General features: G+C 46.3%; 1 protein-coding gene across 5 annotated transcripts in view; it reads right to left on the bottom strand.

Annotated features, from left to right (window-relative positions):
• The window catches only part of LOC143984010 (uncharacterized), a 179,881-nt gene that overhangs the window by 122,139 nt on the left and 39,954 nt on the right, over nt 1-17,788 (bottom strand). For 2 of the 5 annotated variants that reach the window (XM_077484264.1, XM_077484263.1), the window contains one exon: nt 1,418-1,491. The exons of the other annotated variants lie outside the window; for them this stretch is intronic. In XM_077484264.1, coding sequence (XP_077340390.1) covers nt 1,418-1,491 — 74 coding nt within the window. The remainder of the gene's footprint in view (nt 1-1,417; nt 1,492-17,788) is intronic. 5 annotated transcript variants of the gene reach the window in all.

Raw genomic sequence — 17,788 nt, 5'->3', positions numbered from 1 at the left:
ATATACTGTACACCTATACCAGTCCTTAAAAGGACCTTTGTGGACCTAATAGTAATAGCTAGTAGCTAGTGAATTGCAGACTGTCCCTGCTCCAAACACCAAACTGTCTCTACACTGAGAAACGACAGCTGCAGAATCGGTCAGCACTGCAGTACACTAGAATATGCTTTCTATATTTAAATAAAAGTATATTATAAGTGTATTACAACCCTATACACTATACACCAATAACAGTCCTTAAAAGGACTTTTGTGGACCTAATAGTAATAGCTAGTAGTGATTACAGACTGACTGTCCCTGCTCCACACAGCGTCTTTTCCCTACACTGACAAAAGACAGAATGTAAAATGGCCGCCAGATCAGGTCTATTTAAAAGGTAGGGGGTATGTCCATGTGCTGAAATGTCTCAATTGGCTGTCCTGTACCCCATGATGGATGTGTCATGGGTCAAAGTTCTTCACAGTGTAAACTAATATGTCTGCCGCGAACAGCGCCAGAAGTCCACCGGTTTGGCGAATCGCAAACGAGCAAAGTTTGCCGCGAACCGACCACCGGGCGAACCGCAAGGCCATCTCTACTGCAGAGCTTCCACTGCTGGAGACCGGACCGGCTTTGAAAACAGTATGCATAGGGCTAGATATATTACAGGGTTATATATATTTTTAGTCTTAGATCGTGGATGCAAGTAGATTTAGAGATTTTAGTGTTTGGGTGGACTTCCCCTTTAAGCTGGCCATAGACAAATGGAAATTGATATGGTTCAGCAAGAAACAGCTTAATTTCGATCTAAAGTATCTATGGGCAGACTGGTTGTACCTACGTTGATCAATCAATCGACTTCAATACAAACAGCCTGTCTGTTTTTTTCATACGATCACTGTTGCTGGCTATAGCTGGCAGCAGTAATCATTGTATTCTGATGGCGGGGGAAACCTCCCTCTGTCAGAATACAATAGCACAGTGGGATGGATTCCTCCATCAACACTGATGGGGGAATCAAGTGATTTCCTTTCTTTCAACCTGTGTTCAAAGGAAAGAAAATTGATAAGTGTCCCCAGGACAAATAAAAAGGGTTTATCTACCAGTGGGGGACACAGGCAGCAATAAAAAGTTGATTGGGGATTTAATCCTGTCTTATTATAAACAATTTAGTACAGGGAGTCATGGACCATTGGGTTTATGCTTCTACTTTCAGGTGATTGGTCAATGTCCACCACAGCTCTCTCATATAACCCCGCCTACTCCGCTGGACTCCAGTTTTTTCTTAATGTCCTTATTTAAAAACAAATTCCTGCGTATTGCCAATCTAACTGTTCATGATCATGACACATGGTTAAAAATGTAGAAATGCACAATATACAAACACTGCAACAGCAATGACATATCAATCCGCAATGGCCTAACAGTAAATACTTACTTATGTTCACAAGCTGAGAGCCATTAAACACCGGTAATTCTTCTTCACTTTCAGTCTCATCAAGAACAATTGTACTGCAAAAAAGATGAAGATTGTGTAATCTACCTTGAATATTATCATTCTGCATATCCAACTTGCTCTATGAACTGTCACCAAGAAAGACATGGCATAGGGCAGCAGGCATTGGGCAGTGAGCATTGGGCAGCAGGCATCTGACATCAGGCAGGGGCTCCTGTGTCCTTTTCCTCTATCGCAGCGGCTGTGCGTCTCCTCCACTCCTCCTAGGCATCCAATAGGATCGCCTATCCTTTCAGCCAATCGGGTGAAGGGTCTCAGACCCGCTTCCTGATTGGTCGGGAGGAGGATCAGTGTTAGAATAGTGAATATTCATTCACTATAGTAATACATCTGGATGGTCTGTGAGTGCATTCTCTGCGCTCTGAGTCCACCCTATTTTGAAGCCTATTAGAGCCTTTGGCGCTAATCGGTGCTTCATAAAAAACACCCCCACCATTGGAATTCATGCACCCGGCATCCCGCAAGGGGCTGGATGCAAGGGGGGGTGCCAGCATGGATGGGGGTACGGCCTTAATGGACGGGCCACCCTGGGTAGTACCACAGCTGGGGTTGACAGTTATTGATACAGTATGCTGTAGAAATCAATATGATTGGTATAGAATTAAAAACATTGCATCTGTTGCCACAAATTTAAAGCATATATTCATCACATTGTATTTCAATTATTTCTAGCTAGGGCTGCACAATTCTGGATAAAATGGGAATCACAATTTTGTTGCTTAGAATAAAGATCACGATTCTCTTTCGATTTTCGGCATCTTTCATATTATACAAAGAAATTGGGCTAACTTTACGGGTTATTCTTTTTTTTTTAATTAATTGAAATGTATTTTTTTTTTTATTATTGTTTTTGAAAGATCGCTGCACAAATACAGTATGACATAAAATATTGCAATGATTGCCATTTTATTCTCTAGGGTTTCTGCTAAAAAAAAAGATATATAATGTTTAGGGGGTTTCTATGTAATTTCCTAGAAAAAAATACAGACTTTTAACTTGTAAGCAGGTAATGTTAGAAAAAATGTTTAGTCTTTAAAGTGGTGTTCAGCTTAAAAAAAAAAAAAAAAAAAAGATTAAAAGTCCGCAGCTACAAATACGGCAGCTGCTAACTTTTAATAATCGGACACTTACCTGTCCCAAGGTCCAGCGATGCAAGGGATCGAAGCCCAGCTCATCTCTCCCCCTCCGCTCGGCGGTGCCGGCATTGTAACTATGGGTGCCAGGCTGTGGCTTCACAGCCGGGCACCCACTGCGCATGTGAGAGCGGCGCTGGGCACTGTGATTGGCCGCGCAATCATCAGGGACATGAGACGTGTCCCAGATGATTGACAAGAGGATGTGGGCAGAGCTGATCTCCCTTCCTGTGCCAAAGTGACGTCAAGTGCCCAGGCACTGAAGGAGGCAGACTACGGGGGACCCCCTAGCAACAGGTATTTAAAGACGAGTAAAAAAATTAAAAAATTCTCCACATTTTTTTTTGTATGCACATAAATGACTTTTTTTTTTTTGACAACTACACTTTAAGTGATTAAACTGCTCTCATTTACAGACAGAAGTTCATCCCGTTCATCAAAAAGAACCAAATGATACAATGTTTCTTTTTATCTCTCAGCGCTAAGCAATGTGATAAACTTCTGTCGGTGTTCTGTCAAAATAGCCTATTCGTCGAAATCTCGAATCACGTCACTTTCCGTTAGGCCCCTTTCACACGGGAAGGATCAGTAATGATCCTCCCCGCGATTATCCGCTTGCTCAGCGGGGATCGCTCCGTTGTCCCCGCTGAGCCGGCGGATGACAGGGCGGTCCCGGCACACTGTGCCGGGACCGCTCTGTCAGCTCTCCGCTCTCCTCTATGAGGGATCGGATGAACACGGACCGTCTGTCTGTGTTCATCAGATCCGCTCTGCAGACGGATAGAAAAATAGGATTTTCCTCCGTCTGCAGAATCGGACAATAGCGGAGGCGGACGATATCGGGTGTCTGCGGATGTTCATCTGCAGATACCCGCTATCCCTTAGGAATGCATGTATGTCCGTATTTCATCCGCAAACAGATGGATGAAATACAGACATAATGTCCGCATGTGTGAAAGGGGCCTAAGTCCCCAGCATCAGTCATTTGATGAGTTTGAGTCCCTATATTGTGGCTAACCTTGTGAACATTTTAGGGATTATCTTATCCCGACATTAGTATTTGAAGGCTGATAATTGATTTTAGCACGGATCATATATATTTTTTACACATTTTCATGCAAGCATGGTATAGGTTTTTATTTTGAATATTTCATTACAAATTTTGCTCACGAATTTGGTATTGTGCACTGAGTAGAAAGTTAATTGCAGCGCACCATTGTTTAGTTTATATTAAATGATACATGAGATGTCAGAGGCTGTGGGCATGGCACAGAAGATGTCAGAGGCTGTGGGCATGGTACAGGAGATGTCAGAGGCTGCAGGCATGGTACAGGAGATGTCAGAGGCTGCAGACATGGTACAGGAGATGGTTAGAGACTGAGGACATGGTACAAGAGAAGGTCAGAGACTGCGGACATGATAGAAGAGATCAATGCAGCCTAACCAGTACCCATCAATGCAACCTCTGCGCCAGTCCATACAGTCTCACTGTGCCCAACATTGCAGCCTCACCATGCTCATCGCTGCAGCCTTACTGTGCCCATCATTGCAGCCTTACTGTGCCCATCAATGCAACCTCATTGTGCCTATCAATGCAACCTCATTGTGCCCATCAATGTAGCCTCATTACACTGACTTGGCCATCCATGCAGCCTCACCAGTCAGTGCATGGATTACGCACAGCGGGCATCTCCCACTGTATCACGGAGCTCAGTCTGAAATGTTCGGTCACAATGTGAGACAAAAGTCCCACCCTCCTCCTAGACCAACCCCTTGCTCGTGTGATAGACATAACACTGTGTCTATCACACGAGCTGGTCTAGGAGAAGGGCGGGACTTTTGTCACAGGGCGACCGAACATTTCAGACTGAGCTCTGTGACACAGCGGTCTCCCACTGTGTGTTTGTGACATGTAGACAAGAGGAAGGGGGGGGGGGAGTGCTGCAGCCCCAGCTCAACTCAAAGCATCCCCAGGGCAGGCAGCCTACCGGGAAATGTCCCACTATCCCGGTAGGCCAGTCTGGCCCTGTTTGGAAGTAGCATAGCATCATATGTTTTTCAGTTTAAATTACAGTGTGAGTTAGCAATATTAACCCCTAAACAAAAAATTTCTATATTGTAACTTACTATATCTTAGATATGATGGCTACATTCATTTTTTTGATGGCTACATTCATTTTTATTGGCCAGTAAGGTCTCTTTCTTACATTCAGACCATTCGCTTGATCAGTTCAGTTACGTTTCATCCAAAACTGATGAAATTTACATCCGTTTTTACATCTGCCAGCTAGAGTCCTTAACCACTTCCTCCCCGGAAGGATTTACCCCATTTCACGACCAGACCATTTTTTGCAACGCTGGCCATACATTATACAATTTTCTTGTTCAATTTTCTTTAGATTTACCTTCAACTATGTAGTACAAGAGCCTGCCTGATTGCATATAAATTGAAAATGTTTAGGCTTGACCTCATATTATTATATGGATTTGAAAAATCCAAACTGGACTAGAGAAATGTATAATGTATGGCCAGCCTAAAAGCGTTTGTTACACCAACACTTCCTATTCCTGATATGTGGCTGCTGTACCATTTACTTGTATAAGAAAATATCTTGTTCTCTTTGTATTTCTTCCTTTATGTGAGGTCCCTGGTGTTCCTGCCAGTGCCTCTGCTTTCCTTTTAAAGAATGCCCACATAGCGTGGTCAGTTCTCTAGCTATGCTGGGACTCAGTGTACTCTCCTCCAATGATCAGACTTGTCCTGACATGCCCTCGCTGCACAGCCATTTACTGGGAAGCTCAGTGTTCTGCTGTTTCTCCTCCCCCAGCTCTTCTGCAGCTGAGAACAGAGGGAATGTGATCACTTGCTGGGCATCCAGGCATTGCCCCCTACATGCTGTATCTGATGTCTGTGTTGGGAGGGGAGATTTTGGGGGAGAAATTAAAAGCATTAAGTGTGGTTTGTACAGGATGGGGGATGGGGGGTTGTGCTAGGAAAGAGGAGACAATCCTGTCGAGCATGATGATGGCACCCTGTATCTTGCACCCTCCAGAACCCTGCACCCTGTACCTATCACCCTCCTGAACTCTGCACCCATAACCAGCACCCTCCTGAACTCTGCACCCGTGCCCAGCACCCTCCTGAACTCTGCACCTGTACCCAGTACCCTCCTGAACTCTGCACCCATACCCAGCACCCTCCTGAACTTTGCACCCATACCCAGCACCCTCCTGAACTCTGCACCCATACCCAGCACTAGGGATGAGCTTGGTGTTCGAGTCGAACGCATGTTCGACTCGAACACCGGCTGTTCGCCCGTTCAGCGAAGCCAGAACTCTGTGGGCCATTCGCGCCAAATTCGTGTGGCACTCACGGCCCACAATGCACTGCGCCATTGCAGTGCATTGCTGGCTCATGATTGGCCAAGCATGCACTGTGACCCTGCATGCTTGGCCAATCACAGCGCCGGCAGCGAGGAGAGCCATGATTGGCCACAGGCAGGATGCCTGTGGCCAATCATAGCTCAGGCTGTGTAGTACATGCCCCACACTATATAAGGCCGCCAGCGCGGCGGCCTTGTGTAGTGTGTTGGCGTCTGCAGGAGTTAGTGAGTGTTCTCTGTGTACCTTCAACGCAGTATACACCATCCGTTATCCACCTATTTAGCGTTCTTGCTCTTCTGTAATTGAGCTATCAGCCATCTGCAGGAGTTTGTGGGTGTTGTCTGTGTGCCTGAGCGCAGTATACACCATTATCCACCTATATAGCTATATTGCTCCTCTGTAATTGAGCTTTCAGCCATCTACATGAGTTTGTGGGTGTTGTCTGTGTGCCCTGAGCGCAGTATACACCATTATCCACCTATATAGCTATATTGCTCTTCTGTAATTGAGCTTTCAGCCATCTGCAGGAGTTTGTGGGTGTTGTCTGTGTGCCCTGAGCGCAGTATACACCATTATCCACCTATATAGCTATGTTGCTCTTCTGTAATTGAGCTTTCAGCCATCTGCAGGAGTTTGTGGGTGTTGTCTGTGTGCCCTGAGCACAGTATACACCATTATCCACCTATATAGCTATATTGCTCTTCTGTAATTGAGCTATCAGCCATCTGCAGGAGTTTGTGGGTGTTGTCTGTGTGCCCTGACCGCAGTATACACCTGTATCTACCTATTTTGCTCTTCTCTAATTGAGCCATCTGCTAGAGTTAGTTGGTGTTGTGTGCCTCCAGCACAGCACAGTATACATCGGTATCTACCCTTTAATTCCTGTTGTTCTATAATAAAGGCATCTGCAGGAGTTAGTGGGTGTTGTGTGCCTCCAGCACAATATACACTACCCAATTGCTGGTTTTCCCATCTCCCTTCATGCCATTACCATGTCTGGAAGGCCAACAAGGAGAGGCAGACAGGCACGAGCCTATAAAAGAGGGCAAGCAGGCTCTGTGTCTAGAGACAACAGTGCTGGTCGTGGACGCGGTGCATCGTCATCAGCACGTGGACATGGGACACGCTTGTCCTTATTTTCGGCAGCTGGACGTGTTGAGCCACATCATGCCGAAGACTTGGTAGCGTGGATGACCAAGCCCTCTTCATCTTCCTCATCCTCTCTCACCCAGGCTCAGGGTACTAGCAAAGCAGCTGCCAACGCATCCTCTACCCTCGTCTCAAAGTCATCATAAGTGACTCCTTCCCTAGACCCACCACGTCCTCCTGAGGAGTCCCCTGAACTCTTTGAGCACAGTACGTGCTCCAGGAGGATGCCCAGTGTTTTGTAGGCTCTGATGATGATACTCAGCTAGAGGAAGGCAGTAGCGTGAGCGCAGAGAGAGGGGATGCTCAAGAAGGACAGCAATCTGGCAGTCATGTTCCACAAGCTGCAGCATACTGCCAGGTTTGCTCCAGCGATGAAGAGGGAGGGGATGATGAGGGCACTGACTCCACGTGGGTGCCTGGTAGGAGAGAGGAGGAGGAGGAGGCACATCTGCAACGAGGCAGGATGCCCTCCGGGGGCAAGCTTAGGGGCAGCACACCGACTGAATCACAACGCAGAGCTCCGCCTGTGCAGGGCGCTGCCTCTGCGTGTTATTCTAAAAGTTCTTTGGTGTGGGCCTTTTTTGAGACGAGTGCATCAGATCGCACCGATGCCATTTGCAACATATGTCTCAAGTGTATCTTGCGTGGCCAAAACATCAGCCGCTTGGGCACCACATGCTTGACCAGACATATGTTGACCTGCCATGCAGCTCGTTGGCAAGCGTACCTCAAAGACCCACACCAAAGAACAAAGCGGACCTCTCCTTGCTCCTCATCAGCTGGGATCTCCAACCCCACTAGACCTTCAGTCCTCTCTGAAACCTGCGCTGAGAGGAATGAAGGTGTAGAATTAGGTGTGTCACAGCCAAGTGCTTGCGGGCACTTGGCTAGCAGTACACCCACGTCCGATTGTAGCAGGCAAATTTCCCTGCCCCAGCTGCTGGACCGTCAAAAGAAGTTCACTCCCAGCCATCCACATGCCCAGCGGTTGTATGCTAGCTTGGCTAAATTGCTAGCACTTTAACTGCTACCTTTTCAGTTGGTAGACTCGTCCCCCTTTCATGAGTTTGTGCAATGTGCGGTTCCTCAGTGGCAGGTCCCCAAACGCCACTTTTTCTCACGGAAGGCGATTTCGGCTCTCTACCGGCATGTGGAAGTGTCCTTGCCTCACTGGAAGGGGCAGTCAGCGGTAAGGTGCATATTACCGCTGACTCATGGTCCAGCAGGCATGGATAGGGACATTACCTGTCTTTCACGGCCCATTGGGTCACTCTTCTGGCAACTGGGGTAAGGATGCAGGACAAGGTGCAGTAGTGTTAGCGGTTGTTCCACCACCACGCCTCCAAAATGCTACTACTGGTTGTGACACACCTCTCTCCTCCACCCCCTCCTCTTCTTCTTCCTCCATGGCCTCTTCTAGTGCTCTGTCATCGGAACCAGCGGTGCTCCGTAGGCGTTCAAAGGGCTACGCAAGTACGCAGGCAAAATGATGCCATGCCGTGCTTGCGCTGGTTTGTTTGGGAGACAGGAGCCACACTGGGGCAGATATTTTGTCAGCTCTGCAGGGGCAGGCCGAGAGGTGGTTGACGCCACGCCAGCTTAAGCCAGGATTGGTGGTTTGCGACAATGGCACCAACCTACTCTCCGCCCTCCGACAGGGACAACTGACCCATGTGCCCTGTGTGGCTCACGTCCTTAACCTGGTGGTGCAGCGGTTCTTGGGCAGGTACCTGGGCTTACAGGATGTCCTGAAGCAGGCCAGGAAAGTCTGTGTGCATTTCCGCCGATCATTTAATGCCTGTGTTCGGCTGGCTGAGATCAAAAAGGAGTTGAACCTGCCGAAGAACCGCCTTATATGTGACATGCCCACCAGGTGGAACTCAACATTGGCCATGCTGCAGTGGCTGCACACGCAGCAGAGGGCCATCAATGAGTACCTGTGTGACTACGGCACCAGGACAGGGTCAGGGGAGCTCGGTTTTTCTCACCACGCCAGTGGGGCATGATCAGGGATGCATGCATTGTCCTGTCACCGTTTGAGGAGGCCACAAGGATGGTGAGCAGTGACAGTGCATGCATCAGTGACACTGTACCTCTTGTCCACCTGTTGGAGCATACGCTGTGTGGAATAATGGACAGGGCACTTGAGGCAGAACAGAGGCAGGAAGAGGAGGACTTCCTTGCCTCTCAAGGCCCCCTTTATCCAGACAGTGTTCCTGCTGTCCCACCCATCACACAGGAAGAGGACGAGGAGGAGGAGGATGAATGTGTCATCATGGAGGTGGAGGCTGGCACTCAGCAGCAGCAGTCTTGTAGGGATGATTTACAGACCCAAGAAACCTACAACTAGAGTATATGGGAGAGGTTGCAGTGTTGTGGCACCAGCGCCTAAGGCCCAATTTTTCAGCCCCTGTTTAACAGGGGCATGTAATTACAGTTTTTTGATGCAATGCTTTGCAGCAGGGCTCATTCCTGCACTACAACTAGAGTATATGGGAGAGGTTGCAGTGCCTAAGGCCCAATTTTTCAGCCCCTGTTTAACAGGGGCATGTAATTACAATTCTTGATATAATATTTCACAGCAGGGCCCGGTCCTGCGTCCACCGAGAGTAACTGTGAGGACTTACAGTGTTATGGCACCAGCACCAGCACCACAACCACCAAAGGCCCAATTTTTCTACCACTGTTCAACAATGGCATGTAATTACAATTCTTGATATAATCGTTCACAGCAGGGCGCTCCGGCGCCCACCAAGAGTCACTTTGAGGGCTTTCAGTGTTGTGGCAACACCAACACCTTATTCCGCCAATTCTGCAGAGCATATAGGGTAGGCCCCTACTTTCAAACATCCAACTTACAAACATCTACTTGCAAATGGAAGGAGACAACCGGAAGTGAGATGAAAAAAGACGGACGGCCAAAAAAATTATACAGGGGTGATAAGTTTTCCAAAAAGCTTAAAAATAGATTTTTTGACTGGATCTACACTTTAAAAATGTACCAGTTCAAAATTACAAACAAATTCTACTTAACACAACAAACCTACACAGTCCCTGTCTTGTTTGCTCCGCCTGTATACTGCTGTTCTGAGTATATAGGGCCTGGGGGCCCCACGTCTTTCCTTTTTTTCATATGGGTACGGGGTTCCCCTTAATATCTGTACAAGACCCAAAGGGGCTGGTAATGGGCAGGGGGGCTACCCATGCCATTTTTCTCAATGGTTTTCATCCATATTGCTGGAAACAGATATTACATTAAAACCGCAAGCAGTTTTAAATGACTTTTTTTCCGTTAAATGTCATTTTGTGCAGGGACTGTTCTAAACATGGGAAACACGTGGCACTTCACAGGCATACTATAGACACCCCCCAGGCACGATATTTAAAGGAATATTTCACTTTTTATTTCACTTTAATCGTCATTAAAATCAGTGCTCCCGAAAAAACTGCAGTTTTTAAAAACATTTTAGGCATTGACCCATGTCCCCTGGGGCAGGAGCCAGGTCCCCAAACCCTTTTTAGGACAACATCTTGCATATTAGCCATTAAAATTAGCACTTTTTATTTTGAATGTTCAAGTCCCATAGACTTCAATGGGGTTCTAAAGTCTGCACGAATTTGCGGTCCGTTCGAGAGTTCTGGTGCGAACCGAACCGGGGGGTGTTTGGCTCATCCCTACCCAGCACCCTCCGGAACTCTGCACCCATACCCAGCACCCCCCGGAACTCTGCACCCATACCCAGCACCCCCCGAAACTCTGCACCCATACCCAGCACCCTTCGGAAATCTGCACCTGTACCCAGCACCCTCCTAAACCCTGTACCTAATGTACTTAGCACCCCCCTGAACTCTGCACCTGTCATGTACCTGGTTGAGGCCAAGCTGATGGTAGGGCTTTTCCCTTACACCTCCTGTCCTGTTTCTCCTGAAGGTGGTGACAGGATATTCCAGGGCAAGGAGTTGCATGGGGGCTTGGTTGGAGATCCTGGACAGAAAGTACTTGCAGCAGATGCCAAGCAGTGGGCAGGCTTGTGGACTGGTAGATACAGAGCAGGAGGTGCAGAACAGCAGACAGCTAACAAGATGGTAAGTAGGCAGATGCAGGGTCTCAGGTGGTCAGGCAGGCAGAAGTCGTTAGCGGCCAAGCAGCAGATGTACAGAATTGGATGCAGAGAAGAGTCGGGGCTAAGTCAGGGTCGATATCAGGCAGAGAAGGCACTTTTGTTCACTCTGCAGGCTCTGCATGGCTAAACAAATGAAATTGAATGGCTTTCTCCATCTCCTAAACAGTGTGCATGGATGTATCTTCTGTGATGGTTATTCATTTCTAAAAAACACGCCTGTGGCTTTTAGAATACCTGAACAGTGACTGCAGCTCATTGGCTGCAATTTTCCACCCAACCAACAATTTTCCAGCTAAAGTTTTTTTTCTACTTTTAAGTAATGCTAATGTTTAATCTGCCTATAATTTTTCTTACCTGGTTCCTCCTTTCCCACTTTTCAACATGCACATTTAATTTTTTTTTTAAACAAAAACCCTTTCGGTTTTTTTATTACATAACTTATTTCAGACCCGGTGATGTTAATACTGGGTCTTTCTCCTCTTCGATACAATGCAGGCAGATCATTGCTGATGGGAGAGGCCAAGAGGGTGCTGTGTATAGCTTCCTGAAACCATGTCTATGTGACAGTGCTGATCAATCAGAATCCATCTGGTCAATCCTGGCAGCATTGGAAGAAGGAGAGAGAAAGCAGCAGAGAATTTTAAATCTCTGAACTGGTGGAGGAGCTTCATGAGCCCTTGATTGAGGGAGGTAAATACAGCGGGGACCAGGTTCAGTGTTGAGTAACCTTTACATTATTTCTGTAAAAGTGACTAACATTTAAACAATTTCTAACCCACCCCTTTTAATCCATGACAAAAAATGTTTGGCTGATGTTACATACTTTAACATTTTGGGTAAAGAATGAAGGGGGAGTAAAGAGCGAGGAAGAAATGTCTAAATCCATTACGAAAGAAGACCAAACTTTTGTTTAGGTATAGCAGTGACAGGAAGAGACGATACTACAGGATCACAAAAATGAAAACTGAATACAATACTTATGATGAGGAAGACCTGGATGTATGGAATCATTTAAGCAAATGTTTCTGTTCCTTCTTCTCATATTTAAATGACACTAGCCAGTGGCGTAGCGTGGGTTGTCAGCACCCGGGGCAAGGCAAGTAATAAAGGTGAAGGTAGTTTGTCAGGGCTTCTAGGGACAGAGGGCAGCAGATGAACTGGCTAGCAGTGGGTCCTGATAATGTTCATTCCAGAGTTCTAAGCCCTTGTACACACGGTCGGAGATTCCAACAACCAAATCCGTCGGAGTTATTCCGACGGATTAATTCCGGAGTAGGTCCGGAAGTGATGTTGCATACACATGGTCGGACTAAGTTGTCGGAATTTCCGGTTGCCAAGAACGCGGTGACGTAAGCCGCGTATGGCGGCACTAGAAAAAGGAAGTTCAGCACCATGTCTGGCACCCTTTGGGCTCCTTCTGCTGATCTTGTGTCTATCGCATGTTAGTAGAAGTTTGGTGAGAGACGATTCGCGCTTTTCAGATTTGTGCTTCAGTCCGGTACTGCTCTTCAGTTTCTGCTTGTCTTTGCGTATCTGATAATCAGTGCGTGTAGTCAGTAAGCATTAGTTTCTCATTGTGGACTATATCTTGGTATAGTATGCTTTGATTTGCATTGCTTATTGTCTGCTTGTTTCTGCTATTCAGGCTTTCAGGCATTGCTGGTTATCAGTGCTTTTTGTTGTCCGTTCTGACCAGCCGACCAAGTGTACGTACTTGTTGTAGAGTTTGTGCTGTGCAGGGGCTTCCTGTTAGGGTTCTTACTTTGACACAAGCCCGGTCCATGAACAGGGAGGGGAGGCGTTTGTGGACCAGGAATTGGTTGCGCCAGCGTGACCAGTTCTCCCACATGACTTTGCTCCGTGAGATCCTGGAGAATAATCCTGATGATTTCAGGAATTATCTCCGGATGACGGACCCCATTTTTCACCGTCTGCTGGCTTTGCTGTCCCCTTATATCACCAGGCAGGATACCTGCATGTGGCAAGCCATCTCTCTGGAGCAGAGGCTCATCACCCGTTGCGCTACTTGGCGACAGGGAGCAGCCTTCAGGACCTCACGTTCTCCACAGGCATCTCCCTCCAGGCTCTGGGGATCATTATTCCAGAGACTTGTTCTGCCATCATTCAGGTCCTGCAGAAGGACTATCTGAAGGTAAGTTTTATCCGTTAACATCACATTCTATGTATTTAATGATTGCTAATGTCTTGCATTTCTTTCCTCCTTCCCTAATTACCATGATTGCAATATGCTCTAATTCATATGCTCTGCCCCTTTGTCCGGATGCATATTTGCATCACTAACTTCCCCACCATGCTCTTCTTGGCCCATAAAACTATAGTCTAGTCACTTACCAATGTCTTTTGTCAGCTCCATAGTATTGCTTTTCCCAAAACACCCTCTAAAATGTCTACAAATGTTATGTGTGTGCTTCAATTCATGTAGAGTGACTTTTTTTTTTTGGTTATGCCAAACTCATTAGGAACCCCCCTCCCCCCAACTGCTAGGTCAGCTGCTAGCAATCCTCTATCTGCTGACTTTACCAAACCCAATACACACTCTACCTACCTTTTTGATGGTCACATTTATGGATGAGTTCACCAAAGCATGTAGTGCAAGGGCCTGCCTCAATACTTTCAAATGCTATAATTTTTTATTTTTTTCTCCCTATTATTATCTTGATATGTAATAGCAGAATGTCAAAATGTGCTTCCATTTTGTTTTCTTTTTGGTATTATGACACTTCTTACCTGTCCGGTGGGCTGCCAATAGTGTAAGTAAGGAGGGGCTTCCCAAAGTATCACACATTATTTAGGCATTCAGCTCTCAATCAAGTGGAGAGTGTTACCTGTTCAAAACATCCCCCCCCTCATTTTTATCAAGGCCCCATCAGATGGGGGGGGGTGGGGGGTGGGGGAGGGATGGGGGGGGGGGGTGGGGGGTGGGGGAGGGATGGGGGGGGGGGTGATGACTCTGATAAGGGGACCTTATACTTTAGGCTTTAAATACTCATATACTGATCTTGGCCAAAAATGTTGGTGTCTAATCTGCTTGCAATGTTGATTTGCAAAATTACTAATTTTTTGTCTTGTTTCACTCCACAGTTTCCTTCAACGCCACAGGAATGGCAGACTGTTGCCTCCCACTTTGCCAGTTGTTGGGACTTTCCCAATGGTGGAGGTGCAATTGATGGGAAACATGTCCGCATCGTCCCACCCCCCAACTCAGGGTCCTACTATTTTAACTACAAGGGGTTTAATAGTATCGTGATGTTGGCCGTGGTGTCTGCGACCTATGACTTCTTGTATGTGGACGTGGGGCAAAATGTCCGGATGTCAGATGGTGGAGTGTTCGCACAGACGGAATTCTACTGGCATCTCCAGAGTGGAAGTCTGGGCTTGCCACCCCCAGAGGAGATTCAGGAGGACTCCCGTTCGTCTTCGTCATGGATGAGGCGTTTGCCCTGGCAAACCATCTGATGCAGCCTTTCCCGATGAGGACCCTCACCCCGGACCAGAGGATTTTTAATTTCCGGCTGGCCAGAGCCAGAAGAGTCGTGGAGAACACTTTTGGAATACTGGCCAGCCGGTTCTGCCTTTTTTTAACGCCTATCCACATGGCGGAATATAAAATAAATCACATAGTGCTTGCCTGCTGTGTTCTGCACAATTTCTTAAAAAGACATTTAGCAAACTATGTGGTCTCAGTTTGCCAAGATGCAGACTTGCTTGAAAATGAGAACCTCATGGGCCTTGAAGCTGCTCATTCTGGCTTGCCTCCCCCCAAAGCGCCCGTGAGGTCCGAACCCAATACATGGAGTACTTTGTGGATAGGGGGGCCATTGATATGCCAATGTCTGAGCAGCATTTTTTAAATACATTTTTCTTGGCAACTTCAATAATCTTTGTTTTCATTTACTGCTTGGCTTGGTTTTAGGTGTCTCCTAGGTAAATTTTTGATTTTTGTTGTAGTGCAAACCCAAGTTCTGAGCGAGATGAGGGGACAGTCTCTTTTTCAGATAATCTTATGTTGTGGGTCTGCTACACACACACACCTTGTTTTTGTTAACTGATGTATGTAGTGCATTACTGACCAAAATCTTGCTCATTTTCAGCACCATGGCAGAAATATGTGGGGTCCGGAAAATGGCATGATTGTGAAAATTAACACATCACTGTGGGTGTTATTTACTAAAGGCACATCCACTATGCACTACAAGTGCACTGCAAAAGTGCACTTCAAACTGCACTTGGAGTGCAAAGTGGAGTTGCCTTTAGTAAATAACACCCATTGTCACCGAAAACAACAATTTTACTCCAAATACTGCTTTTGCGCATTGTCAAAGGAAGCCACACATTGTTGATAATTTCACTTTTTAATCAAAGCACATTCACATGTGCGTTTAGAAAAGGGTTTTACAACAAACCAACATATTGGCTGTATCAAAAACATTAAGGTCTTTTTTGGGTAACTTGGTGTTTTTGTGTAAACAGGCATGTATCAAAGCGTAACATACAGAACACAGGAACTTACAAAGTTCAACTTTGAAAACTGAAGACAATATCAGACATGAGTATGTACAAACTGGGCTGATATTGCCTTCATCACATGGGGTGTCACCCCTGGAAAAGCCAAAATTGGAAGATGCACACAGTTTGTCAACATGTGCTATCTCCCATCATGGGAGGTCAATATACATGTTTTGGGGCTGCAACCCCTTCATCTCAGCCACTTTCCACAAAACACGTACATTGATCCCCCATGATGGGAGATAGCGCATGTTGACACACTCTGTGCATCTTCCAAATTTGGCTTTTTGTAAAAGACAAAAGTTGTTGTTTAAAAACAAAAAAAGAAAACCCTAGCTAGTTTGGGGTGTTTCACACTCTCCCCAAAACATCAATGATGTTCTTCATTTTATTTTAACATCATTGATGTTTTGCTGTATATTTTCTAAATCCCAATTGCACCCCATTATCTCCCCAATCAGGATCTGGGCACTTTCACTGGTAAAATGTGATTCTTCTTCCACATCACCTACAAAAAAAAGCAAAAAAAAACACACCATGTATTATAAATATGCCGACATACATTGATGAGCTTACCGGAAGCTGTGGTCTCCGACACTCACCTGTTGTGGTGACAATTTGTCCAACTTCAATGATCCTTTCTTCCTTGTCCTCCTCCTGCTCCTCTGCTTATGGTGTTGGAATTTCGCCTTTTTTTGGAGGGGTGGGGTCCCTGGTGTCCTCAGACTTCCCAAGTCTTCTCTCACCTATGAGAATGTAAAAAAGGAATACTTAGCACACAGAGGGCAGAAATAGGAATATGAAACATTGCTTGGAAGTGTTGTACAATTGTGTTTTTTGGCCGAGTTCAAAGATGAGAACATTATTGTGGACACTTTGTTAAGCTGGAATGTGTGAAGAAATGTAGTGAAGTGTAATTTGGGAAAACATTGTGTTGGGAGTGGGCAAACGAACGATGTTTCTAACGAACGATTGAAACCATAAACATGAACGTGGCCATTTTAAACTGTACAACATGAAATCAAAGCACATGGAGCAGTATGCAAGCAAGAATAATCATATGAACACACGACAACTACTTACTTTTTTAAAGAACACGCTTGATCCTTCTGTACTGATCGTGCTCCCTCAGTTTCAGGTCTGACCAGCATTTTCTCAGTTGATCCTTGGATCGTCGTACCCCAAAATTCTTCTGAAGACTCTTCACAACTTTAGTCATGATCTTGGCCTTTCTGATATTTGGGTTTGGGTAAGGTCCATACTTCCCATCATAGTCGGTCCTCTTCAATATGTCCACCATCTCCAACATCTCTCCAAAAGACATATTTGAGGCCTTAAATCTTCTTCTCCAGGATCGTGACGTTTCAGGCTCCAGGCTTTCCTCGCCCTCCTCCTCGTTAGTGGAAATCTGATTGCGCACCTGCGTTGTCTCCGCCATGTGCTCTTCCCACTGCGCCGAAAGAGAAGGGGCGGGGAATAGTCACTAGACTAGACTGCTTCTATCTAGGCCTATGTTGGTACAAGATTAGGAGGGTTTATCATGGCATTATTAGTATTTTAGGGGTTGTCTTGTGTTGTGTCTAGCAGACAAGTTGGATCCCTTCAAAAACGCCAATTTTATGGGGCTATTCCTTGATGTGTTCAGGGAGCTGCCCTGCCTGAGGCAGATAAACAACCCATTTTATCATGACCGAAGAAAGAGGAAGGCAGTGCTGGAGAAACTTCTTGCTTTGGTGCGGATCATGGTCCCCACGGCAGACATGACCTATGTGAAGTTTAAAATTGGTGCCATGAAGATTACATATCTCAGGGAGAGAAAGAAGCACCTGGAGTCCCTGAGATCAGGAGATCCAGATGCCATTTATTACCCCAGGATGTTGTACTTCGAGAGGCTGCATTTTCTGGTAGACTAGGGGGTACCCAGGCCACCACTCGACCGTCTTCCTTCAAGGCTTCCTTCACCCCCAGCTGAGGCT

Source organism: Lithobates pipiens, unplaced genomic scaffold, assembly GCF_037356315.1.
Source record: "Lithobates pipiens isolate NorthernLeopardFrog02 unplaced genomic scaffold, aLitPip1_a1.2 Scaffold_16, whole genome shotgun sequence".
Classification (NCBI taxonomy): domain Eukaryota; kingdom Metazoa; phylum Chordata; class Amphibia; order Anura; family Ranidae; genus Lithobates; species Lithobates pipiens.
This window is presented reverse-complemented; position numbering and strand designations above follow the sequence as displayed.